This window comes from Amblyomma americanum, chromosome 6, assembly GCF_052857255.1.
Source record: "Amblyomma americanum isolate KBUSLIRL-KWMA chromosome 6, ASM5285725v1, whole genome shotgun sequence".
NCBI classification, from domain to species: Eukaryota; Metazoa; Arthropoda; class Arachnida; order Ixodida; family Ixodidae; genus Amblyomma; species Amblyomma americanum.
The window spans coordinates 49929275-49955177 of record NC_135502.1 but is presented as its reverse complement, the minus strand read 5'-3'; the positions used below and the strand labels follow the sequence as shown (position 1 = coordinate 49955177).

The window sequence follows — 25903 nt, the reverse complement described above, 5'->3', positions numbered from 1 at the left end:
GTGGATCAAGAGTAATGTAGGGTCTCTACTGCCGCGTACCGTTCAGCCCGAAGTTTTCTCTGCTACATGAAAGTGCGTTAATCGATTTCTAACATGAAATCATGTTTTACGCAGCTCTTTTTGCGAAGTTATTTAGCTTCCAAAGTTTGGCAGAGTCAGTGAAAAAACTGCCAGATACTGAATATGCCATGCTACACCAACATCGCTAAACAATTTAAAGAGATGTTGCCTCCTTGTCAGAAAGCATACTTTAATTAGAGCTATCATGAAGCTTAAAAACATTAAACGTTTTTCTTCTTTTCTTCTGACTCTTTTGCTTCTTTCTTGGTTTAAACAGAATAGCCATAATCACTTAACATTTATTCTTCACAGGTATTAGGTAGACGATACCTTAAGCCTTTCGGAGTATACAAAAATCTTGGGCACCTGTCACTATTAAGCAGGGATGAATTTTGTACCTTTGAAACCGTGTTCCGAAACAACCCGCCCAAGGGTTGGGGTGGAGTTCGAGCCACGAACTGCGGAGAGAACTCGCGTTTAGAAAGGATCGACCACGTTTCTGCTATGAGCCGTGCTTAGCTAGCCCCGGATCTCGAGGTGTCCGTGGCCAAGCACCCGCACTTAACACTCACTACACGCATGATGAAATGCTGGACATCCGACGAACTTATAACGAGCAAGTTTAACCACAGTACATTGGGCTCGTAGATTCCGGCCGAAAGAGCGAATTCATAAGGGCTCGCTCTGACGCGGCAGGCTGTGGACCGTGCGGGCGATGCCGTCGACATCCTTCGTCGAGCCAGCGTACTGTCAAACACTTCGAGCCATGCTTCGAGCGGTCTCCGAGGTATAGAACACAATATGATCGTAAAATGGGGATTTTTCAGCGTCTGTTTGAAATGCTGTAAGAAACAATTACAGGAATTTCATGACATGGATGGCAGCTGATATCCTGTGACGTCGGCTGCGCTCCAGCCTTGTTTCCTGATCATCAGAGGGTAGCAGGAGCGGGTGCATAGAGACCGCCAGTTTCAAATATTGACACAAGAGGTCGCCGAACGATATCATCGGTCGCCCACCTGGCGTCCGGCCTAGAAGTGGGGCCCACCGCGGGCAGCAAAACACGGCCTCAACCCGTACCTAAAACGTCTTGAATAAGGTTGACGTCCTCCTAATTTCTCTCTGACTACTGTGAAGTGGCAGAACCGCAGGAGCGTGTGCGATTTATGGAGGAACCAGTGCGATCACCGGAGACCTATTCCATGCAGCACGTGTGAGTGAAAAAAAAATGTCAGGGTTTTAACGTATTTAAACCGAGTAGACGTGTGAAAGCATGCGTTTAGCCTCGTTGGCTCATAGTTTTGCTTCGCTTGGTCGTCGGTCTGTCTGGCGACGATATTAGACTAAGGTTTAGCTCTGATCGAGGTTAGGCTGATCTGATCTGTTCGTGACGCAGACGGGAGTTGGCTGAATATGACGATGTGCAACGCACAGTGCGAGAGTGTGTCGCAGTTTAACACGAGGCGGGATCGGCTGCGCTTTGGTGCGGTGACTATATAATTCCCTGTAAGAGCTGCCTAGCTGGCTCCCCTCTTTAGATGCATGTGTGTGTCTTCAAAAATTATTATATTTCTGAAGGTGGGGACCTGCAGGTGGTGGGCTCATATTGCGCAAGCTGATGTTTTGTGGCAGGAGCACATTCAGGCTTTCCTTTTCGGCACTTTCCCATGCAGTGATAATAATAATAATAATAATAAAACTGCGGCGATAGCATATTGCTGTCGTGCACTGGCCAGCGAAACTGGCGCCGCTGCGGGTTTGAATCCCAGTCACAGCAATGTTTATTTTATTTATTATTTATTTACGTTATGCTCTTGTCATAAATCCACAAACATCGCAAGATCTTGATCAGGGTTTACCCTTCGGAATAGTGGTTTCGCACTAATATCAGCAACCGTTTCATAATTTGAGGATTGACCGGGTGACTGCAGTACGTCCGCGTTGTTGATTAGAATGTTTTTTTTTTCACTGTTATCACTTTCAACTGATAAGCGACGCAAGGGGGACTTTTGTAAGTTTCATTTTCATAATACTCGAGGCTGTCATGGTCCTGGTTAGGGTCACATAATCTGAGGAACTCGATATTGCCAGATCAATACGCCACGAATTTGATGTGTAAAAACGGTAGGTTATCATGAGGCGTACTTCAATCGCCGCCCACTCTGTTATCAAGAATGGGAGGAGGGCATGTGTGGGAGTGCAGCAGCAGTGTTTTAGCCCTATGTCACGTGTGTTTTCTCTTCGGGCGCAGCAAAGAAACGCAATCACATGGAGCTACTATGGCAGATACAAGAGCTACCGAGGTGTAATCAGGACTGCAGGTGGCTTTGCGTCTCTTACCTGCGTTCGCTAGCTACAACGTTTTGCAACGCTGCTTTAATGCAAACCCACCCTGAGACAACTCGAAATCGCGAGCAGGCGGGAGCCGTCGGACGATGTGCTTAACATTAACTCATTTGCGGCTTCCACCCCCTTTTTGTGTACGCTGCTCTGGTGGCATCAGCTTGGCTAAGTTTATGGGCTTGTTTTTTACCACTTTTAAAAAGGTGAGAGAAACCTCAAAGCTCGCTGTTCTGATAAATGACACTCCGGCTACGAGGCGTCCTCGGGGCCATCTTCCAGCGCTTGTTTTCAAACGTGCGTCATTGAACCAGTTCAGCGGACTTTCAGGGCACGTGGATGCATCGTGTTTCAGAATTTTTCTTCTCTGCTTCTTTCTTTAACGCTGATTACGGCGGCGGCAAAGGGAGTTATGATAACGTGCACGACAGACGATGCCCCAGGAGCGGCGGAAGCCGACGAGATAGTCTCTATTTGGGCTGCGTATCGCGCCACTCTAATCGTGGACGGCAGGGCGCGAAGTCAGGGCCAGAAGACTCGGGTTCAATGCCCTGCATGCCTTGAAGCGAAATAAGAAAAGAAAAAGGCCGCATACATTAACATTTCCTCATTGCCACAGCATGACGTATTCAAATGGGGACGTCGGCGCATGTTCGTTGAGCACCGACCTAGAACGAGTGAACAGGCATCAACAAGTTTGACATTCCCGCCCCTGCGTGCAAGCGACGCAGGAATGCGTGGAAGCAGTAGCCCTGCGCTTGTAGTTTCCATCCCACAGCGAATGAGGTAAGGGATCGAGTACGTATAGTGCTGACGCGTGTATAGGCACATGTGGAATTCCCCATTTCCTGTCGCGAACGGCGTGTAGTGGCGGCAATAGCGTTTTATGCGAGTTCTCAGCAATGAGGCTTCCTGCAATGAATGACGTGCTTGGCGTAGCCCTGCTTAGGCTATCGCTGTATATGGTGGTAGTGCATGGAGTAGTACTGCATGGGGTAGTACTGCATGGGGTAGTACTGCACGGGGTAGCACTGCATGCCATAGCATTGCTTATAACAGCATTACTTGCAGTGCAAGGGCTATTGTGTGTCGGTGCTCCTCCAGCTCAAGGAGAAAATATTCGGCGAAATTTCGCAATCATTTAACATTCAAAAACAAAGAAACTGCGCAAGTCAAAGTTCGAGCATGCTTCGCGATGGCGAATCCAGCTGACTGGTCGGATCCGAGCTTGGCTAACACTTGGCAAGCGTTTTTGTGCCCACACCTTTCCAAAACAAATTTACACTTGAGAGAACGAAGACGGCTGCGAACAAACGCCAGTGTTGTGTTGCTTTCCAATCGTCCTTTGACTTTTGAGCGGCCGGTTTCGATAGTCTCTACCAGGACCGCATTGTTTATTTTTAACAGTTGATTGCCGCTTTCGTTCACGCACCAGAACCGTAATTAAAAATCTGAAAGGGTCATTTAAGCTCCGCCCTAAGGGTATTACGCGATAGTGGTAATTTCTATTCCCATAACTGAGGAATTGGTCATTCTCGTCGTTACATTCACAGATCCCCGTGAGTCCTCATACCACTCCTGGCGCAGTGATGCATAGCTTAAACTCTGCGCTACTGAATCTGCAATGGCAGGTACTGGCACCGCTGGGGCTTTGCGGCCAAGGTTTCTCTTCCGCAGAAGCCTTTCGCGACCAGTCATTATTTTTACTGCCATCTAAAACGGTGGTCAGTATGCTCACTATCCGGTGGGCAGGTTGTGATGACGCCACAAGGTCACGTGGCCTAGGCGGCCTACATAGGTTGGGTCTCCGGGGACTTTGTGCTCACAACGCCGAAGACGCCGACGATGACGACGCCGGATTTCCTTCAGAACGGGAGTTTTAACGCTATCGCTTTAAAATTAAGATTCAAGTTGTGTAAAAAAACAGGGTGAGGAAGCGGATTTATCGGCCAACTCTTGGAGGGCAGTGTCTCTAGTGGAAAAAAAAAATTCCATTCGAGGGAGAATTGGGCTAGTTCGATTATTAAACTGGAAATTTATCTTTCGGGATATTGGTAGATGCATTCTTTTCTGTGCCTGAGCGGAGCGCACAGGCACGCAGGAAATGAGAAACTGATGGGCGGAAGAGGCAATAGTAAGCTGAACAGTGTGCACTGCGTGCTCACCAAGGAGACCACTCAAAAGGCGCCTGCCCGTATACCAACTGTTTGTAGGGCCAATCAACACCCTGTTTTGACTGATGCCATCATGCTCGCATTCTCCATTAAGAGGCCTGAAAGACCTCTTCGCTGATTTTAAGAAACACTTTGGAAATAGACAGGCTGTATTGAAAGTGTTGTAGGGTATATTAAGGCGTAAGCCTTTCTTGACTCATGACTGGCGTGGACGGAACTTGTCGACGGAAGTTGTCTGCGAGTGTCTGCCCTAACTGTCAATCATAAGTTGTATGGTAATTAAAATAAAATGTAAAAGTTGACTAAGCAACACTAGATAAGCAACATATATGTTTGATAGTAGGGATAGTGAATAGATAGTGACTGTAGTGATAGTGATAATGATAGCTACTGATAGTGCTAGAGATAGATAGTGGTAGTGATGATGACAGCGATGAAAAAGTAATAAAAATAAAACAATAGACATGAATTAAAAATAAAATAAAACATATACATACAAAATGAAAAACGCATGGAGAAATAGAGGAAAGCGGAAAGCTTTCGCATTTCCTATTTTAGCACACAAGTGCAATCCTGAAATTTTTTCTGATACTCTCATCACCCCGACCGCGGCGGCTGCGTTTCGATGGAGGCGAAACGCTAAGGCGCCGGTATGCTGTGCGATGGCAGTGCACGTAAAAGATCACAAGGTGGTCGAAATTATTCCGGAGCCCTCCACTACGGCACGTCTTTCTTACTTTCTTCCTTCCCCCCCTTCCTTTATCGCTTTCGTTGTGGCGCGGTTCAGGTGTCCGCCGATATACGAGACAGATACTGCGCCATTTCCTTTCCTCAAAAACCAATTTTAATTTTCATACTCTCATGATGAGCAGAGGAAAACATTTATTGTGGCACTGTATTAAATTGGGAATGGCGAGCAGAAAAAATTAGAAAAAGTTAACCAGGTTGGATGTGTTGGTCTTAAGAAAAGGATGGAGAGAGTAACTGTTTCTTCTGTGGCTGTTAATTCGAACCACACTGCCTGATAAAGAGGCGTAAGCGACACTGAAAAACTCAATATCAAAATTCCGTTTGCGCGCAGCTACCCGAGCGCGTCCGCGCTGTTTGAGGGAGAGCATGTTACGTAGAGTACATGGAGTACATGAGGAGAACATGGAGTACATGAGGCAGAACATGTTTGAGGGCTCTCGCTTCCCTTCAGCGTGCAGCGTGCGAGGGGCAATTTGAAGCGTTTATAGGATATATAATAATAATTGGTTTTTGGGGAAAGGAAATGGCGCAGTATCTGTCTCATATATCTTTGGACACCTGAACCGCGCCGTAAGGGAAGGAATATAGGAGGGAGTGAAAGAAGAAAGGAAGAATAGGTGCCGTAGTGGAGGGCTCCGGAATAACGATTTGGAATTTCACACAATGGCGACGAAGGTTGCTCGAGGCCCGCCGATTCATTACCTGCGTGCACGTGGGGTTAACGTGATCGATTGTTAGCACATGCCCCACTTGAAGACGACGAAGATGGCGCGAGGCATGTGTGTATGCATACTCCCAAGCTCCGGTTGAGGTGTACACCAAGGGTCGGAGTTACTGCGCCTTTCGTATGCTGAAAATTAATTAATTTATTATTTATTTGACTACCCCTGCCCACGCAGTCCTCTAGGCAAAAATTATTGTGGGACTCTAAAGAGAACGAAAAATAAAGTGTCCCTGTCCGTGCCACTAAGAGTCATCTAGACTGCGAGTTACAGCTCTTGCTGATATACTTCACATTTCTGTTGAAATGGCATTTTCTTTGGTTTCCATTGACGTGCTAGACCGCGAGCCCTCCGAACCGTGCAGCGTTCGGTCTCCATGTCCCCGGTAGCCCTGTTCTCACAAATGTCATCGCTACTATCTAGGGGAGAGGTGCAGGTGAGGGCTGATGCTGACACCACTCAGCGGCTGTTCTGCGCAAGCTATAAGCTGAAATATCAGGCACGTCTTTGGCCGTGCATATATGGTGACCGGCGTCTGAAAACGTGTGCAATCTACTGTGGCTTAATTTGCTCTTCTCGGATTGTGTAAGTCGGACTGTGCTGTAAGCAATAGGCTGATTGCTGCGGGCTTAGTTGCGTTTTGGCGCGTGCTGGAATTGTGTTTTGTACGCGGAGTGCACACCAACTACCTGCCAGCGATCTGCCCCTTGCGCTGGAGGACGTGCGTGCGGCCATTCACGACCATCTCCGAAAGCAGCACCCCGACCCACGCATCGCGGGAGGTGAGCGCATCGACAGTGTCACCGGCTGTCGCGCACTTACACGGTCGCAACGTGCAATGATCCTCCGCGCGCGCATTGGCTGCGTGTGGCCCGGGGAACGACGGGTGCGGCACGGAATCGCGATGAGTGATGTGTGTGACGGATGCGGTGCAGTGGAAACACTAGAACATCTGCTCCTTCGCTGCTCCGCGTTCGCCGATGCTCGTCGCGATATGCTCGCGGCCTATAGGGCGCAGGGCATACTACCAGACTCCATCAAGACGCTATTGTGGCCGCAGGGCAGTGCGCGCACTCGTGAGCGAACTTTGGTGAGCCTCTGTGCATTCCTCGAACACACGGGCTTGACGTCCCGTCTGTTCTCCGTCAGGTAGTTTACACGCAGTGACCGAACGCTCCGCGAGTTCTACCTTGAACGATTAATAACTGGACGCCCCACTCCAGTTGTAACCTACACAGTGCTGTGCGCGTGTGTGATTTAATTCCTCTAAACTGAACTAATCACGCGCACAACCTGGACACATTACTTATTGTGTAAATAGTTTGTACATATTACTTCTCCCCCTGTCCTCTATTCCTGTCCCCTCACCTCTTTCATTTCATTTCTCCATTCTGCCTGCTGTCCTTTATTTCCGCTGCCCCAGCTCAGGTGCTTCAGTATCGATGGCAGATGCCGGGGCTAGCAAAAATCTTTTCATTCCTTTTTACTATTATTTTTAATAAAACCACTACCACCACGCGGTAGCTATGGATAAGTACTTGGAAAATGACAGCCAGGGGCTGCAGGCTCTCCACTCACGGCTATGTTATGAGGAACGCTACTTTTCTAATTGGGTTGCGACACTGCCTAAGCCTCATCTAGCCTTATCTTTCCTCCGTTGTAAACCTACGAACGTAGGGCACTTACTTGCCTGTGCTCAGCGAAAGAGATAACTAGCGAGCTCTGGCTAAGCAAGCGACCATATTCTGCGTCTTAATTTGACTTCTCCGCAATTCTTTTCCCGCCCCTGACCGACCCGCCATCAAACCCCTCATGTAACCCCTCCTGTAAAACCGCTGTCCAAGGGGCATCTGAGGACAAAATAAATAAATAAATAAATAAATAAATAAATAAAAAGCAAGCATGACTTCTGAATGACGTCACAGTAGCAAGGACGCACGTAGTTTGTACATTGAAAGTGGCACGCGTAGCGCAGCCTCACAAAGGAGGCGCCTTTATGAGAGGCTGTAACACTGGCAGGAACATGTAGGAACAGTAGGCACAGCGAAAAGATGTGTAATGAAAGCAAGTACTGAAACAAAAAAAATGATGTCAAGGGAATACAGGGTAGAATTTGTTGATGCACAACGTAACTGTGATGCTGACGACAAAACTGCGGTGTCATATCTCATTCCATAAAACACGTAGGAACAACAAAAGTGACGCCATCGTTAAACCTTAAAATGATTATTGCATTTTAAACATTCCACATGCATGCTCAATTTGCTCAGCACTTCTCATGATTGCTTTGTGCCATTTAAAACTTTGAATCTTCAGCGCCCTTTCCTTCAAGCTTGGTCATTTTGATGTGCAATAAACTTATGACGTTTTACAGCATGCAAGCAACCGGGGACTCGTCTAAATGTGACAACAAACATATCATTAGCCTGGATGATGGTGCGGGTGTTCGGGAACCTCTACAGCCTCGTAGGTCCCCAACCATCGCCATTGAGTGGAAGAATATCGCCTTCCTTGTTCAAGCTGCCAAAAGTAAGCGCATCTTTATAGCGTTAATCTCAAATGTCACGGATATGCATATCTTTACTCTAAGCGAAATTTATGGACGTGCTTTTCACTTTAGCTAACACCTAATGCCCGGCACTTCTCAGAAGCATTCTGCCGCGGACCGTGCAAAAAGAAGCGCGAACTTTTATTTCAGAAGTTACATCGTTTATATGTCCACATAATCTTATGGCTGATGTAAAGCTATGGAAATTCCTATATCACTTATTTATTTATTTATTTATTTATTTACATTACCCTTCAGAGCCAGTGGCATTACAGAGGGGGAGGTCTTCGATAGAAAGAAGATTCTTTCAAAGCGAAAATAATTAATGACGGTTTATTACTGGAAATATACTAAATGACATTCTTTAATTTGTGCTGGAAAACACTCACTTCAGCGTTAAGTTTCTAACCGCTTCGGCTGGAATCGAGATGCAAGCTTAATTAGGGCCTCAATGCTTTTTGCTGACGCTCATTGAAAACTGTTGTTGGATCTTCGAGTGTTTTGTTTTCATCGCTGCACTACTTACTTAGTTTTGAGAAGTATTCGTGTCTGCGTTTCTTTTTATTTGCCCTCGGCTGCCTGCATCTGTGACTGGTATCTTGGAAGCACTGTATAGGTTGTCACCTTAGCCGCATGTGGAGGTGCCAACAGCTTACTTCTAAAGATAAGCAAGCCATTAATCTTGAGGTGGTTGCATAATATTGATTTTGTTATCACTCTCGTGAGCACTCGAGTTGTATTTAGTTTTCTAGGAAGGCTATACGTTTGTGCAATGTAAATAGCGATATAGGCTTGATGTGTAGTTTCCCCAGCTGATTGGGCGTTAAGTACTGTACACGATGTGAAGAGTTAGAGTCTTTGCTGCGCAATACAGCTGCAAAAAATGTTAAATGAAATTGCCACCACCTTTTGTAAAACTTCGCACTGCCTTTTATGTAGCAACAGATAAAGAGGGCGACAACTGAAGAAACAGAAATCGTATAACAAAGGAGGCCCGTATTTATGAATGGCGAATTTTGCAGTAAAGCTTGCTGCATGTTAAAATACGCGAAGAATATTCATTGTTCCAGGTGGTGTGAATTATTCCATAGTCTTGAACTGTTCCGTCCTTCATATCTCAAGTGTAGCTTCGGGACTTTAAGCCCTACAATTTACAATTAAAGAACATTAACGCAGATTTTTCGTTGCTAGGTGATGATAGCAGCTTCTAACGAAGGTACCACAGGAGCCTGTCAACATGCGACTCCGCACAGCTGCTACTCCGTTAAAATAGCCCAGCCGACGCCAGCTGTGGCCGTGTTATCCCTTCAAACTGCCTGCTCTCATTCGCCCACCTGACTCTCTGCTGATCCCTGCTACGCTAGTCTAGGAATACGAAAAGATTTGAACCCAAATGAGAACTCCCTTTCAGCCCGTGAGCTGAAACGCAGCAAGGGAAAGGGTACACAAAGTTAATTAGCACAGCCTGAGAGCTATAAACCTTTCATCAGATTACGACGCGCACTGGTTCATAACTCAGCTAGTGCAACACGTTCACCATTAGCCTAAAGTCCACAAGCATCAGCGCTTGCAGCAGGGTTGTGCAGTGGGGCACTTACGGCTCCTCTGAACTTCTACACTTCGGGAAATCTAATCCTCGCCCCTTCGGATAATTGTATTTTTAGGGGTGCCGTTTGTGCCTTATTTATGACCCCATTGCACACGTCGTTATTTGTGGTCTGTTGAACAAAGCTGTGCAAAGTGTAGGTCACTTCAAGTTGTGCACAGTTACACTATCAGATGACAGCACTTGCGCCTTCACCACGGTTGCCAGGAACTCGGGACAGCGCTCAGCCAGTTCCGCTAAGCCTAGCGGCATATGGCGCTTCAATGGCAGCCACTGGGTCATTCGCTTTCTTGCTTACGTCGTGGATGATGTCAACAAGCTATTTTCTATTTCTTAATGTCCACAGCCATTCGGCACATGGTGGCAGAAAAGGGAACTAGAAGCGCTGGTCCCTAATTCATGGTAACGATTGAAAGAAATGTCGCGAAATAAGACATAGAAAGTATCATAAGTTCCGCAGAATTTTATTTAGATTTGCACCAGAATAGAGATTATGTGTAGCGAGAGTTACAATTCAATTATCCGAAGTCCAGACAAGTTCTTGAAGCTTAGCAGGCTCTTATTAGTTAGTTCAAGGCAGTCTTGACATCTAAATGTTATTTTGTTATGAAAACACAGTTCATGAGTCTGGATATTAGGTCTAATTCAACGGGGTGCTAATATTTGTTAACAGATGGTTTACATAATGTTTATTTGCTTTCTACAATGTTTCGTGGTTCTACAATGGCTTCATGCAACCTGCAGGGAAAAAAGCACTCGTCAGCAACCTTTATGGAAGTGCTTCGCCAGGCACCTTGACAGCCATCATGGGGCCGTCAGGAGCTGGAAAAACAACCCTGCTGAACATACTATCAGGTCACTAGTGAGTGGCTTGGCTGGTTCTTTTGACCCTGTGACAGCTGGTGTTGTTAAAGAAACCGGAAACCGTATTTCGTAGCATTTATTTTTTTTTTTTGCTTCCTTGGCATTCATAAACTCTGCCTTCGATGCAGGTGTTGGCCATAGATGTTGCTTTTTTAGCCGCCACTCATGACATCACAAGTGGCAGCTGCCGATGTAGATGCCACAGATCTCGGTGGACACCCGAACTGCGCCGTAAGGGAAGGGGGGCAGGTGGGAACGAAAGAAGAAAGAGGTGCCGCAGTGGAGTGTTCGGAAAAATTTCTACCACCTGAGGATCTTTAACGAGCACCGACATCTCACAGCACATGTGCGCCTTTGCGTTTCGCCTCCATTGAAACGCGACCGCTGCTTCCGGGTTAGAACTCGGGAACTCCGGCTCAGTAGTCGAATGCCCTAACCTCTGAGCCACCACGGCGGGTCCGCATTTAATTCCCTTCTTTATTCCTTTTCTCAAGGTTTGGTTTTGTCCATCGAGAATTGTGCATCGTTTCGATAAACTTCTTACTATCGATGGAGAGGAAACGCAAAAGGCGCCCGAGTGCTGTGCGTTGTTAGTGCGCGTTAAAGATCCCCAGGCGGTCGAAATTATTCCGGAGCCCTCCACTACGGCCCCTACTTCTTCCTTTCTTCTTTCACTCCCTCTCTTATCCCTTCCCTTACGGCGCGGTTCAGGTGTCCAACGATATTTGAGACAGATACTGCGCCATTTCCTTTCCCCAAAAAACCAATAAAAAAAACCGCCGCGGTGGTTCAGTGGTTAGCGCGCGGGGCTACTGATCCGGAATTCCCGGGTTCGAACTCGGCCACGGCTGCTGCGTTTTTATGGCGGCAAAACACTAAGACGCCCGTGTGCTGTGCGATGTTAGTGAACGTTAAAGATTTCCAGGTGGTCGAAATTATTCCGGAGCCCTCCACTACGGCACCTCTTTCTTCCTTTCTTCTTTCAATTCCTCCTTTATCCCTTTCCTTACGGCGCGGTTCAGGTGTTCAACGATATATGAGACAGATACTGCGCCAATTCCTCCCCCCGCCTCCCAAAAAAACATAACCACCAAGAATTGAGTGGTTAGAGCGGCAACTGATCCAGAGTTCCCGGGTTCAAACCAGACCGCGGCGGCCGCGGTTCGATGGAGGCGAAACGCTAAGGCACCCGTGCGCTGTGCGATGTCAGTGCACGTTAAAGATCCCCAGGTGGTCGAAATTATTCCGGAGCTCTGCACTACGGCACCTCTTTCTTCCTTTCTTCTTTCACTCCCTCGTTTATCTCTTCCCTTACGGCGCGGTTCAGGTGTCCGCCGATATGTGAGACAGATACTACGTCATTTCCTTTCCCCAAAAACCTATTTTCTACCAAGAACTGAGAGAGCGATTCCGCTTTTCCTGCTGTTTTAATTTCTTGATTTAGTCCTTCATTTCTTCCCTCATGGTGCGGTTTAGGTGTCCACCGATAAATCAAACAGTTACTGTAGATTTCTTTTCCTCCTCTCCGCTCTTACCTCGAGGATTCAAACTGACACCAACAACGTCAATGTTTTGTGAACATGACAATACGAATGCTAACGCAAAGAAAATAGAATAAAGAGTGGTACTAAACCGGCTGACATTTAGGACAGCAGGAGGCGATGTAATTGGATGTCAGACAAAGTACAAAAGGTTTCATGCAATGCTTCAAACTTCACCAAAAAAAGAACTGTTTGCTGAGTGTGATAGAGCTATACATGGATGTTTCGATCAGCCTGTTCAGCGCACGCTGCATTCAGTGTTGAATTGGTTACGTCAGTCATGAAGGTCAGTCGTGAAACGAACTGCATACGTGAGAGTACGTAAACAAAAAAGAAACTGAAGATTTGACGGGAGAGCAAAGCTTTGACAGTTTTGGACTAGCTCGGTTTCAGTGTCACAGCGTTGTTTACTTCAGAGTTTTTGTGAAAATAATTAAATTTCAAGCGGCACTATTTCTTCACTGACTTCATGTGCAGTGACAAAGGCTACGAAGGTGAAGTCCATGTCAACGGCTATATCCGGGACACAAAGTTGTTCAATATGCAGAGCTGCTACGTCATGCACGGTGACTGCTTACTGCAAGACCTGACAGTTCGGGAAGCCCTGACCATAAGTGTCGAGTTGCGCATGGCAGCTATGGAATGTAGAAAGATCTCCCAGCTTGTAAGTGGTGTCTGACTGCTTCTGAGAGTGAATTTTGACGTTAGCTATAAAATGAAGAGCACACCGGGATAGCAATTGAGAGGTTGAATGAGCCAGTACAACTCCCTAAGTACTATTTAACTATGGTTAAGTACATCCAAATTAGCTGTCATGTTACCACTATTCTTTTCGGAATCGGGGCAGAGGGCTGACACTACATCATAAAAATGTGCATCCGTGCAATAACTAAGTTGTAGCAGGGTAGAGCTGTTTCTAGTTTTTATTTGATATGCTGACAGCGATACTTAGTCTCAGCTCAAGGAAAGAACCAAAGCTGCTGGTTTGGTAGATGATTTTGTTCATCATTTTTAAGCCGCCACCCGAAATGGAGGTTTCTTGATAATGTGCATGCATTATAATGGCACATGATACTTAGGAATCCACAACAAGCTTCAAATTCCAGTGTTGCAGGAAGTTTGAAATTAATGGCGTTGCTTCACAATCGCACTGCAGATGTGCGAGGGACCGAAGCTATGCCATAATTAGCACTATAACTTTGAGTTATTTATCTAAAATCTGTGAAGTGCTCTGGGCATTGATTTTTGAAGCACATGCCCATGTCGCGGCAAGATACGGCAAAGAGTACTTAATTCTGCAGAAAGTTAGCGTCAATCCTCGTAATTCAAACTATGTCAACGCTTTCTGAGTAGCCTTTTTTGTCGAAAAATTTAACTTTGTGACAAGTTATAAAGCTGTAGGTTTTGAAAAGAAGCAGTCTTCAGGCGGTCCCAAACGCGGGAAACGATTATCACCAGTGCCGCCTAATTGTCACCTTAGCTGTATTTCACAACTAAAGGTAAAGGTTGGAGTCTTTGGTTTTTATTTTTAAAAAGTGCAACGGACGTTTTTGGGTGTTTATTTCATAACAGAGTTCTAGATTTTTTCCGCCGATTGTTATTTTCTCTACGAAGGAAACACCATTTTTTTTTCGTTGATGTAGTGTGGTATTCCCATGTGATCAAAAGTCACGTACAGTTTATTTTGGCCATTCTTCAGCACTAGCAGTAGATTTGCTAGCTATTAATGCCCAAATGGTCACACTTAAAGCTTTGTTTATGTAAGGATGTGCTATCGGCAATAAAACAAAGCAGCCGCCACGGTGGCTCGCCGGTTATGGCGCTCGGCTGCTGACCCGAAAGACGCGGGTTCGATCCCGGCTGCGGCGGTGGAGGCGAAATTCTAGAGGCCCGTGTGCTGTGCGATGTCAGTGCACGTTAAAGAACCCCAGGTGGTCGAAATTTCTGGAGCCCTTCACTACGGCGTCCCTCATAGCCTGAGCCGCTTTGGAACGTTAAACCCCCAGAAACCAAACCAAACCACTAAAAGAAAGCAACAGCAGTGAAATGAGGAGTCCCCAGGCGACACAATTGTTGGTTTACATAAAAAAACTGGGCTGTCAATGCAACGTTAAGTTGTTGCGTTGGCTTGAGCAAGAAGGCGGGGCGTCACGAGGTGTGTGTGTGTGTGTGTGTGTTATGGCAGCGATGCAACTGCCACTGAACTGTCGCGGTTATCAGAACATGGCACATTTTTGTGACTCTTGTGCATAGTGTCACGTCCGTGTCTTTATGTGTAGCGGAGAAACCATATAACCGACTTGAACCACGTAACTGCCCTAAGCGGGCTATGATAGCGAACAACAGCGCTTCATAGCAAAAGTCGAGCATGTAGGGCATTCCGATCTTCGAAGGCGTGTATGGTAGTGGACAATGCACCAAAATGCACAACTGGGTTAATCCAACAGTATGAACGTATTAGCAGTATGATTACTCATAGGTGATCCTAAGTGTCCGCTCTTAAGAGCACGTGTACATTGAGCGGGTACCCAAAGCGCCGAGACATGCGGTGTACTCGAGCTTTCTAGGTGGGCTTCTGCATTTAGTGTCTTCTGGTGGTCTACGCTGCGCGCAAGTAAGCCGCGGCGCACACCAGCGCGCGTATGGCGTTTATTATGAAGTTAATTTGATATAAGTATTATGGAGGACATAAGTGGATGAAAAGGGGAAGTAGGTGTCACTCATCGGCGTCATTGTGTATTACGTCTCCCAAGCTATACTTCTACTTTTTTCGAAAACAAGGCTTATTATGCGGCCGGTTGTTTTGAGGAACTAGCTTTGCCGTGTCTTCTGGTTTGTTTCGTGCCTTTGGACATATGGTCCATAACAGGATGAATAACTCCTAGTCGGTTTGCAGGGTTACAAAGGAATGTAATTCCCGCTACTTTCGCACTTAAGGAGCGTTGTAGCAGAGTGTATGTGTGCGAATTCTGACAATGTCCATGACTTGAACCTGCATTCAAGATATGTAAAATGAGACTTGGCAGGGAAAGGGATGTAAATAAACTTTATAAGGCTATGAAAATAATTAAAATTACGAACATTTAGTAACAATGAGATCCATGGCATTGTAACGCTTATTGAGTTCGGAAAAAGAAAAGAAAGAATAATAATTTTTTCCCCCATAGAGTGACAACTTCTTGAACAAACCGTGAAGTGAGAAGGACACACCCTGCTTTGGCGTCTTCCTTTTTTTTTGCAGGTAGATGACACAATAAGCAGGTGGGGCCTCGAAGAGTGCGCGGATACAATGACAAGATTCCTTTCCGGTGGAGAAAAAAAGCGGCTGTCTATCTCTCAGGAGCTAATTAGCAAACCTGCTGTTGTATTTCTGGATGAGCCAACAAGGTTTTTATGCCAACTTTATTACCTTCTTTCGATATTACGTGCTCTATAATTAAGCCGAAGTTGTGAAATGGGACCACGAACTCTTGTTTGAGGAGCATTACTAAGAGCGCACAATAGAAAATAGCTCTGTTGCTTCTAAAGAGCCGTCTAAAAGCTCTGTTGTATTCTGCTGCTTCTAAAAGCCAGTAGTTTACATAGTTTACAGACGAATGAACACTCATGACGAAGATACCCAGAAGTGACGAGAGGAAGGCTTAGCTAAGCGTACAAACGGCAGCAATAAAAAATAGCATTAACTACGTGCGGCATAAAAAATATGCTGGTCTAGGTTAGTAGATATGTTGGAAGCTCCACGCGTCTGAATGTTTGCAGTGCACTTTGAAGAAAAAGTTGGAAAGGCACGTGCGCCAAGATCGTTTTTTAGGATTTCTTCACGTACTTCTTGAGTGTTTCTAGGCTGTTGAAGATAAACAGAAGACCGGAAAGGTTGCTAAACATTTCATCCTGTCAGTCTAGCTTTGCCTTTAGCGACTTCTGTGGTCGTGCAATCGATTGCACGTACTGCCACTAAACCCCACCGCTGCTCAAGAAGGCATGACTTTGTATTGCTTGTGTCTGTATGCAGTAATGATGACAGTGTTACACCTATTATTCTTCTTCTTCTTATTATTATTGTTATTATTACAAGGCCATCTATTACCTTTGTCAGCCCTGAATTTTCTGTACTGTTCAGGAGGTTATTTCACAAGCCTATGGAGCTTCTTAACCACCCTAGGAGGAGGCGCCAAGCGTTGCAGGGTGCAGGAGAAAGTTAGCTGGGCAGATGAGATTAAGAACTTTGTAAGGATAAGGTGGCCGCAGGTGGCACAAGACAGGGCATCGCTTAACCGGCGCAACACTGCGCCAGTAGTTGTATAAGGACTCCCCGTGATCTATGATTGCGATTGAGAAGATCGTAACGTCATCAACATCACGTGACAACCATTGGGTCAATCATAGGCCATCGCCATATTTGAAAACCTGAGGACCCCCAAAATGTTGGAGCTAGGTCCACCACAGAAAATGGATTAATATGGATTAATGGAGATTTGTGGATGGATTTAAATGGGTTAGTGAATCGGATTAGTCTAATCCATTAGAATAATCATATGAAAGGTACTCGAACATTGTAGAAGGTGATGACTCATGCATTTCATATAATGACTACGGAACTGGTTCCAAATGGAGTTTTGCCGGGTAAATCGCAAGACGAACATTAGACATATATTTTAGACCCAGCATCAGGTAACCTAAAAGCTATTGCATTTTCTTCTTCAAGAATGTGGTTAAGAGGACCCACAAGTTTTGTTAATCCTGCATGTCTTTCAACTTCTGCTTCCATAAATTTACACTATATCGTATTTACATAGAGCAAAAAGTTCTGAAGTGCAATTTCAATGTTTCAAAATAGAAAAAAAAGTATCTTTAATAGGATAAGGAGAAAGTTTATCTTAGACCAAAACTAAAGCCCAAATGAAAAGGTGCGCTTACTCCAATAATGTTCGTTGGTCATGCTGCGAGACCGAGTGACGAGAAACATTCGAGGAGGAAGAGAGAAGATAAGGACAATTGGGAGAGGTAATAGCAGCGTTACATGAGTATTGGACGTGTTCTGAATCTGCTCTGATCTCCGTACATTTAGGACAGTTGGCTTTGTAACGCCATCCCAAAGTTTCAAGGCGAAAGTTGGGTGAAGAGAGGGTTAGGTGAAACTTTGCGGAGGATGTTAGCTTATTCTGTGTTGAATGACTGGCGCCATTCCCGAAAGGTTGTGCAGTTTCCTCTGAAGTTTTTGCAGTGTTCGGATAATTGCTCTCTATATGTTAAGTCTCCTCCCACTTGCGTTTCTAGCCGCTCATGCGTGGCATACTAACCACAACGCCATGACATCCTCAACTGAGGAAAGTAAACAAAGACCGTTAAAATTAGCGGTATCACTGACACGTAAGCGACGCTAGAATGTGGTGATTGTCTTCTGCACATCTGAAAAAAAAAGTACAAAATCCTCGGCATGCTCAAGCACTCAACGAATATACGACGTTGCAACATGTTCACTCTATCGTGTCCTTATTTTGCGTAGAGCTCATGCTACTGATATTCAGCCAGAAGCAACAACAAAAAAATTCGGAATGCGCAAAGAGCAGCCTTTAATAATTGGCATTTATTTAGAAGTTACAATTTTCGTGTCAGTAACTTTCATGAATATAGAGCTCGAATAAGTGTTGTTTGTTTGCCCTAACAAGACTCCGGAGCCAGGAGATTAATTAAAGAGCCTCGAATTCTAGCTTCCCGCAAGAAACCCTGCATGCGGACAAATCTTTTTCACTCGGATCTTCTATTCATAATGTAGCTGCCGTTTCATTGTTTCATAGTCACTATGCCTTGACAGCCTTTCTACTGGACAACGACTTTCTGTTAACCATGTAATCACAGCCTCCCTGAGGCCAGCTTTTTAGCTCTTTCGTTCATTACTTCGTTTGTGCCTTTTAGCTAAGTCAATCGCTAGCTCATGTAGCAGCCAAATTGATTTGTGAACACGTCGCTGGAATGTTAGCGACTGATTATTCAATGTAATTGATTTGCAGTGGCCTCGACAGCAGAACGGCAGTGCGCTGTACTCGTGAGCTGAAGTCACTTGCCGCATCCGGACACACAGTGATCTGCTCGATCCACAACCCGAGCTCTGTGCTTTTCTCGCATTTCGACTGGGTAAATTTCGGGAAGCCTAATGCGGAAACGAAATTGCTGACTGCTAAAGTGGTTTGGGCAGAGCTCGTAGTTGTGCGAGACGGAAAGAATACACGGAGAACCTTTTTTGTGGGCAGTTTCACTTAAGGGGCTGGTGTGTGCGCACCGAGAAATTCTTTCAGCATTTTCAAATTCTGCATTTTTTTTTTACTGTTGAGTAGGGAACTGATACACGTACACTGTAGGAGGTAGCTGTTATAGCTCACTCCGCAGCGCAAACTTTGTCGATGAATTTTCACTGCAAGTAATCGGTTATGCACTCTCTCAAATTTTTTAACGCGACAGTGTTAAAGGCCCCGTTACGCAGAAAATCTGGCGTCGGTGTTGTTGGCGTTCTGAACGATAAATAGGGTGGCGTAGGGTGACTCAGGCAGCCACCCCTGGAGAAGCAACCTAGGTGGGTAATCTAGGTCATGACCTTGCGAGGTCATTACGAACTTCCCACCGAATGGTGAGAAAATTAACCACCCTGGCAAGTGGTAGAAAGTGGCGGCAACTAATGATTGATTGCGAGAGGTTGCTCGGAAAGAACAGCTTGGGTCGCATAATACCCACCAGTGGCAGCACCTGCCGTCGCAGGGAACTGGCGCATCCCTTAACCGCTGCACGATTGCGCAAGAAGCGCTAATGCTAACACTATCGCGTCATGTCTTTAAGACAGAGCTTAAGAGTCCCCTCCAATTTTCCTTTTAAGTGTAGCTGGGCGCGGGTGCTTACGTGCGGCTAGTGTTCGTGACAATGAAAATCCAGCGCTACCCGTGGAACTGATTTGAACTGATGTCTCGGAAACGGCAAACTTTAGAAGTGATTTTGCGTCTGAATGGAATGTCGCTTGGCTGCAGCAAAGTTTAGTGGAAGTAACGAGGAACTAAAGAAAAACGTACAGTATAAGTTTCATTACAGTGTGGTTACCCCGAACGATCATCGAAACTAGAGCATTTATAAAAATCTGGCTTGCGCTTAATTGTACTTGAGCGTAGTACGGATACCTGCGAACTCGCGCACTCGGTGCTTGGGTGCAGTGCAGTTTGCTAACAACGGCGTAACTCGAAAATGGCGATGTGCAGGGACAAAGAAAACTGCTTGCCTAGCGGCTGAAGGAAATCCTGGGACGGATAGACTGGAGCTGCCATGTTTATATGACAGCTTTTAGCCAACAAAAATTTATTAAAAGCAGACGATTTAATCGCGTTCGAACTACTAATGATATTGCGTGCATGCTTAATCGGACATTGCTTTTGAAATGTCTATCACTTTGTATATCCTTCAACCGATGTGGTAAAATAGCAGTACACAAAATATTAGACAGTATGAGCTCCTATTCGGATGTATTGATCAAAAAATTTCAAAACAGGACTTTGTTTATACGTATACTGTTTGTAATAAATTGCAGCGGCTTAATTAGCCGCAATATCAGTTTAAATTATATCTTTCTTTTACAGCTTTACATGCTCTCCGAAGGAAAGTGCATTTACCACGGCCTAGTGGAGAAGCTGCTGCCTTTCTTGGAATCTCAAAACCTTCGCTGCCCTCTTTACAACAGTCCGTCAGATTTTAGTGAGTACTGGTCCTTGTTTAATGAAGTGGCAATACGGAAATGATTAAACGAGCCGAAATTGTTTAATTTGGTTATCGTTTCTTTCTCCTCGGAGCTGCCATGTTTATATGACAGCTTTTAGCCAACAAAAATTTATTAAAAGCAGACGATTTAATCGCGTTCGAACTACTAATGATATTGCGTGCATGCTTAATCGGACATTGCTTTTGAAATGTCTATCACTTTGTATATCCTTCAACCGATGTGGTAAAATAGCAGTACACAAAATATTAGACAGTATGAGCTCCTATTCGGATGTATTGATCAAAAAATTTCAAAACAGGACTTTGTTTATACGTATACTGTTTGTAATAAATTGCAGCGGCTTAATTAGCCGCAATATCAGTTTAAATTATATCTTTCTTTTACAGCTTTACATGCTCTCCGAAGGAAAGTGCATTTACCACGGCCTAGTGGAGAAGCTGCTGCCTTTCTTGGAATCTCAAAACCTTCGCTGCCCTCTTTACAACAGTCCGTCAGATTTTAGTGAGTACTGGTCCTTGTTTAATGAAGTGGCAATACGGAAATGATTAAACGAGCCGAAATTGTTTAATTTGGTTATCGTTTCTTTCTCCTCTTAGGTTTACGTGTCCGATTAGCACTTGCGCTAAAATTTTGCATAAATAGAGGCCCCTTGGCAAAAACAGTTTCTTGCTTGGCATGATCTCACAAAATCTTGGATTGTGTATAATAGCCTCTGTGTAAACTATTATAACTTGCAACATGACAATGGTGAACAAATCGAGACTCTGAAACGATTTAATGAAAGCCCAACATTGCCCAGCAACAAGTCCATTTAAATCATCTTAGCTGCTTGCAGGGCTCGAGCATGGGGTAAATAAAAAGTATAAAGGCTACGCGTCACTGGAGGAGTCTGAACAGTAACGCAGTTAAGAAGTTCGTGGTGTTCACGGGGACGCATTTATGGGCAAGTCTCTTGGGGAGGCGAGTGGGGCGGGGGATTCTTATCCGACGATGGATTTCTAAAAAATTGTTGCTTCAAAAAGTGACGGCCCATGTGAATGTCTTGCGCGATGTTTCTGGCCTGAAGAAAGGAACCATCACAATTGCTGTCCTCGCCTGTAGATCTGCCCTTTGGTGTTTTTGCCTTCCAGTAATGTGGCTAGATATACGTTTTGAAAAATGCTTTCGTGTTAAGGCGAGAGCTGTGAACGCATCAGATTAAAACTGTCACTGGCATGTGTTGGAGCACAGTAATTGTCAATGAGTACGAGAAAATTTAGAATCGGAAAGCGTATGTTGCTGAGGTTTGTACATTAAAACCCGCTTTACGTAGTTACAGAGATAGCGTCTGGACAACATGGGGACGTGATTCTGAAGTTGTCCACTGTCTTCATTCCTTGTGGTTCTTGCACGAACAACAAAAGTGAGCGGACCGACTCCTCCGAGTTCACAGTATATGGTGGACGACTAATGACCCCTGAGGTGCGACATTAATTAATTTTTCTTCTCTCCACTGTTTACATTTCTTGCTAACCAACCTTGACCCCCTCTCCCCTCCTTCCCTCCCGAATATTCATTCAAGAGTGAACAACCTGGCATGGGCTGAATGTGCTTAGCGAAAAAAAGCGAAAACCACTGAATATTCTAAGTGGGAACAGGTGCGTCGCTCTAATGACATTGCAAAATGCATTAGTAAAAAATAGGGGAACACATAAAAACACCTTTTAGAAAATCGTAAAAACTTGACAGGCTAAGTTTTTCAGTCTTGTGTGCTGTATTTCGGGAATTTTGCTTAGTATGTCACAACGGCCATACGACTACGAAAGAGAGCTACGAAGGTCTTTTAGAAAATCCGCGGTTGATGAAATTTTGGTGCTGGTCCGAGGCACGTACCCAAGACCTCCACGTTTTTGGGGAAAGACTGCACCAACTAAGCCAGCCAGGATGGCTAGCAGATGGCAGTGTGAGACTGATCATAAAATTCATCCGATCGCAGCCCCATGCAGTTGTTACCTCTTCTCTTACAACTGATTACTTGCGGAAAGGTTTCTTGCTATTGTTTTGGGGCCCAGACGTAAAGCTTGTATGTGATAATTGCTTTACGTGATGCATTTTTCTTCTTGATATATGGGCAAAGCAAGATCGTAACTATTCAAGCGCTTGATATTTCGGTAGTTGTGGAGCTTGCACTATATTTTTGAACTCTGCTTATCGAGGATAATTTATACTATGGTAAATTTCTCGTTCGCCCTTACACATCCGAAAGAAGCACTCATAAACGCCAATGACAGTGCAACTGAGGTTAGTGAATAGACTTCTTTGATTACAGTAGGCGCTTGCGAACATCATGCACAAAACGCTTGATCAGATACTTTCTGTACGTATCGTACTTTTCAACCGACCTTCTCGGTGCCAGAGCTTGGTATCTTGTATTGTTGATGTCAGGTCAATTTATCAGTGGTCTATATTTTGCTAGGAGAAGAAGCAGGAGGTGCAACACTACAAGGTTGAAGCAAAGTCCTACCAGCAGTTCAAGACACTAACGAAAAGGTGCTTTTATTGCGTCATCCGGAATAAGGTGCGTGTTTTAGGCGCTTGCGAAGAGGCCCAGTGCATGAGGATTGGAAGGCTTTTTTCCGTGTAGTGCGGAGGACATGAACTAATGCGACGGCAGCCACAGCAGCCGTAATCGCAGCTGGACAGAAGAGAGAAAAACAATTATTACCATGTTAAATATTCTTTGACTCTGATGTCAAATTGTACATATAGCCTGAAATGATTGATGATAATTAGTTAACAATAAGGCAAATGATCGAGGTCATTATCTCAATGTTTTCATCTACCCTTTAATTAAGCATCACAAGGCACACAATTGCCTATAACTTCACTCCTCTTTCTTAGAAGCAGCCTGAATTTCTTAAAGGCCAAGATGTCGCAGTCAAAGTAATGTCGCAAAAACTTTTGGTTTTGAGATTATGTATGAGCAATGACAGCCCAGACGTTTACGTTGATCGCACAGACTGCAAAAATGCGCCCATACGTACTAGCAGTAGCCTGCACAAGTTCCCCCCCAAAGTATTGGGTTTCGCCTTTATCTCCAACTGACACGTGATGACAAGGCCCCAAATATTAACTTTGTTTACCAATAACAGGTGCTGCAGGAGTTTGACGAGCTTGCATTACTAGCTCGTTTCCACGGTATTTTAAAAAGTTTATATTTTCTCTGCTTCATTCCTGGCTTTACCGATGAAGAGCGTAAATAAGTAGTTGAGCTTCGAAAAAAAATTGCGTCATCTCTTCTTACTCAAAAAAGGTAGGGACATGGAAATACTGCTGCACCTATGGAAGAGCTACAAGCACACTGATGCGCTTTGTTTATTGAAAGGAATAACTTAAAACACACTGAATGAGGTCTTGAATTCACAGAAGCTACTAATCCCTTGGATATCGAAGCCAAAAGGGAAAAGAATTGCATTTAGTCTTCTTTCTCACTACTGCCTAAAATTGTTTACCAAGTCCAGCAGTTGCAAACTCGAGAGTATTATCATGGTACCAAGCATTGCTTGACACTCCCATGTTGTGAAGAACTATATTTTCAAAAGATTGACTCTGGTGACCTTCTTCGCTTCGCTTCCCAAGCGCAGGCCACTTCATTTACGCGCATTGGGATCAGCCTGTTCTTTGCCGTCTTGCTGTCTATCATGTACTACGGATCCGGAAATCGAGCAGCACAGGCGAGGGATGTTGTTGTCATGTACCTTTTGGCCTTGGCAATGCTGCTTTTCCAGACGGTTGGCCCAACCGTCCTTACATGTAAGTTGCCTCTGTATGCTATAACGCGCCATTAACGAAGGCCATGCTTTTATGATGCTCGTGTTTTGGCCTACATGATGAAGACGGTGTTTCAAGATGAACAATGCATAGCGTACTGCTGACTCCTCCCAGGCCCGGGTAGGCCGGGTGCTACATTTTTTTCTTATCAGTCTTCCTGCAAATAAAGTGAAACTTTCTACGCTAACTGTCGCCAAATTGCAGTTCTTTAAACATGACACGTCTACCCATTGTCGAGTTGCATCCCCTCGAGATACGTCTCAAACGCAATTTGCTTCGTTTGGGGGGCCAAGATGGGCCTAGAATTCGGCTGGCGGTGCGATATGGTAACGCTTCAATTAGTAGTTGCATGTATACAATGTTTACCTATTATTTAATTGTGGTTTTATCTCTATACCACAACCCATAGGGTTTTATTTGCCTACCACATTTGCTGTAAAACTGTCCCCGGATGGATGCCCGTTGTTGTCGGAGTATATATATATATATATATATATATATATATATATATATATATATATCGGAACGAGTGTATGCATGTATAGCGGCCCCGTAACGGAACAGTTTTCCTACCCATGTTAGGATACTTTTTTGGTTAGGGGGAGGGGGCGACGAGAGGACGCAACAAATGTTAATGGCCGCCATCTTGAATTCGAGAAACCGAAACTATGCCGCCATGTCGCCCCCTGACGTCATACTCGCATAGTTCCGCCTCTATTCACCATATTGGACAGTGACGTCATCACTGGGACGTGGCAGGTGGTTGTTTCTGAAGTGCTATTGTAGATGGCGCTACAAGTCTCAATGCGAGATGCGCTGTTTTCTAGTGGCAGTTACAGATGACGCTTTGATCTCAGGGTGGTAGGAGACCTCACGAAATCTTGAAACGTGATGAGTACTTGCTGCCACAGGTAGCGCCCTGATCAAGGGTTGTAGCAGACCCCACGAAATATCGAAACGTGATGAGTAAGAGCTAACGCTCTTATAAGTGTTGCTCTTTACGTGGAAGTAGGGTTTGATGGTTCTGGCATGCACCTTACTGTGATATTAAGCGATGTACACACGAGGCATCATTTCTTTGATTGTATGTTGGCAATTTATTTGCTTCTGTTCTGCCTTTAGCGATTACGTCGGGCCAATCGACGTAAACTACGACTGCGCAGGCGGGCAGTACTCCGAACTTCCTGAACAAACCCAGTCGCGAGTAGCGCTTGTCCCGTAATGTTCTCTTGTACTTTGTCCTTACCTGCACTTTCAAAATTCAGTAGAGCTATATCGACCCCTTTCAAAATGCATAGTGTCGCTCTGACACTTTTTACAGCCCCGTGAAACCTTCTAAAATGTTTCCAAGGAAGTTCGTACGGAGTGTTTCCTGTGGACGCCGTCTTCCCGTGTTCTGAATCTTCTGATGCTTGCACCCAGAAACACTCAAACAAGAAATCAATGCTCACGAGTCCATATGGTTTTGTTGTCAAGTAGTGTAGTCGAGCAACTATGGCGGTTCTTTAGCTGCGAAGTACGACTGAACGAGGAAGAGTTGCTCTCCTCGGCCGTGAGAAATTTGGACCATCAGAGACACATAGTACTGGCCGCCACAACTCGGAAGAAAACTTTGTGCCAAAGGAATTCTTGATAAACGGTGCGTTCCAAAAAACAAGGACACATTTTAAGAGCGGGCAGTTAAGAAATGGCGCTATCGTTAAGTTCGCAAAGCACTGTCTATTTGTCAAGT

At 45.0% G+C, this 25903-nt stretch overlaps 2 protein-coding genes across 2 annotated transcripts in view; both read left to right on the top strand.

Moving 5' to 3' along the window:
* Positions 1-25903, top strand: part of LOC144095251 (ATP-binding cassette sub-family G member 1-like) — a 58516-nt gene that overhangs the window by 22247 nt on the left and 10366 nt on the right. The window contains exons 14-17 of the mRNA XM_077629033.1: positions 20748-20862; positions 21674-21822; positions 22817-22918; positions 23985-24153. Coding sequence (XP_077485159.1) covers positions 20748-20862; positions 21674-21822; positions 22817-22918; positions 23985-24153 — 535 coding nt within the window. The remainder of the gene's footprint in view (positions 1-20747; positions 20863-21673; positions 21823-22816; positions 22919-23984; positions 24154-25903) is intronic.
* On the top strand, positions 1115-20403 carry LOC144136775 (ATP-binding cassette sub-family G member 1-like). The gene is made up of 7 exons (XM_077669390.1): positions 1115-1273; positions 8421-8575; positions 10945-11062; positions 13083-13269; positions 15847-15992; positions 18617-18740; positions 20222-20403. Exons 1-7 carry the CDS (start codon positions 1227-1229, stop codon positions 20378-20380), a joined length of 936 nt encoding a protein of 311 aa, XP_077525516.1. The 5' UTR covers positions 1115-1226; the 3' UTR covers positions 20381-20403.

Coding starts and splice junctions, on each gene's coding strand:
- LOC144136775 (XM_077669390.1), top strand. CDS start 1,227: ATGGAGGAACCAGTGCGATCACCGGAGACCTATTCCATGCAGCACGT. Junction 8,576..10,944: donor CCTTGTTCAAGCTGCCAAAA/GTAAGCGCATCT, acceptor TGCAACCTGCAG/GGAAAAAAGCACTCGTCAGC. Junction 18,741..20,221: donor TTTTCTCGCATTTCGACTGG/GTAAATTTCGGG, acceptor TTTCTTTTACAG/CTTTACATGCTCTCCGAAGG.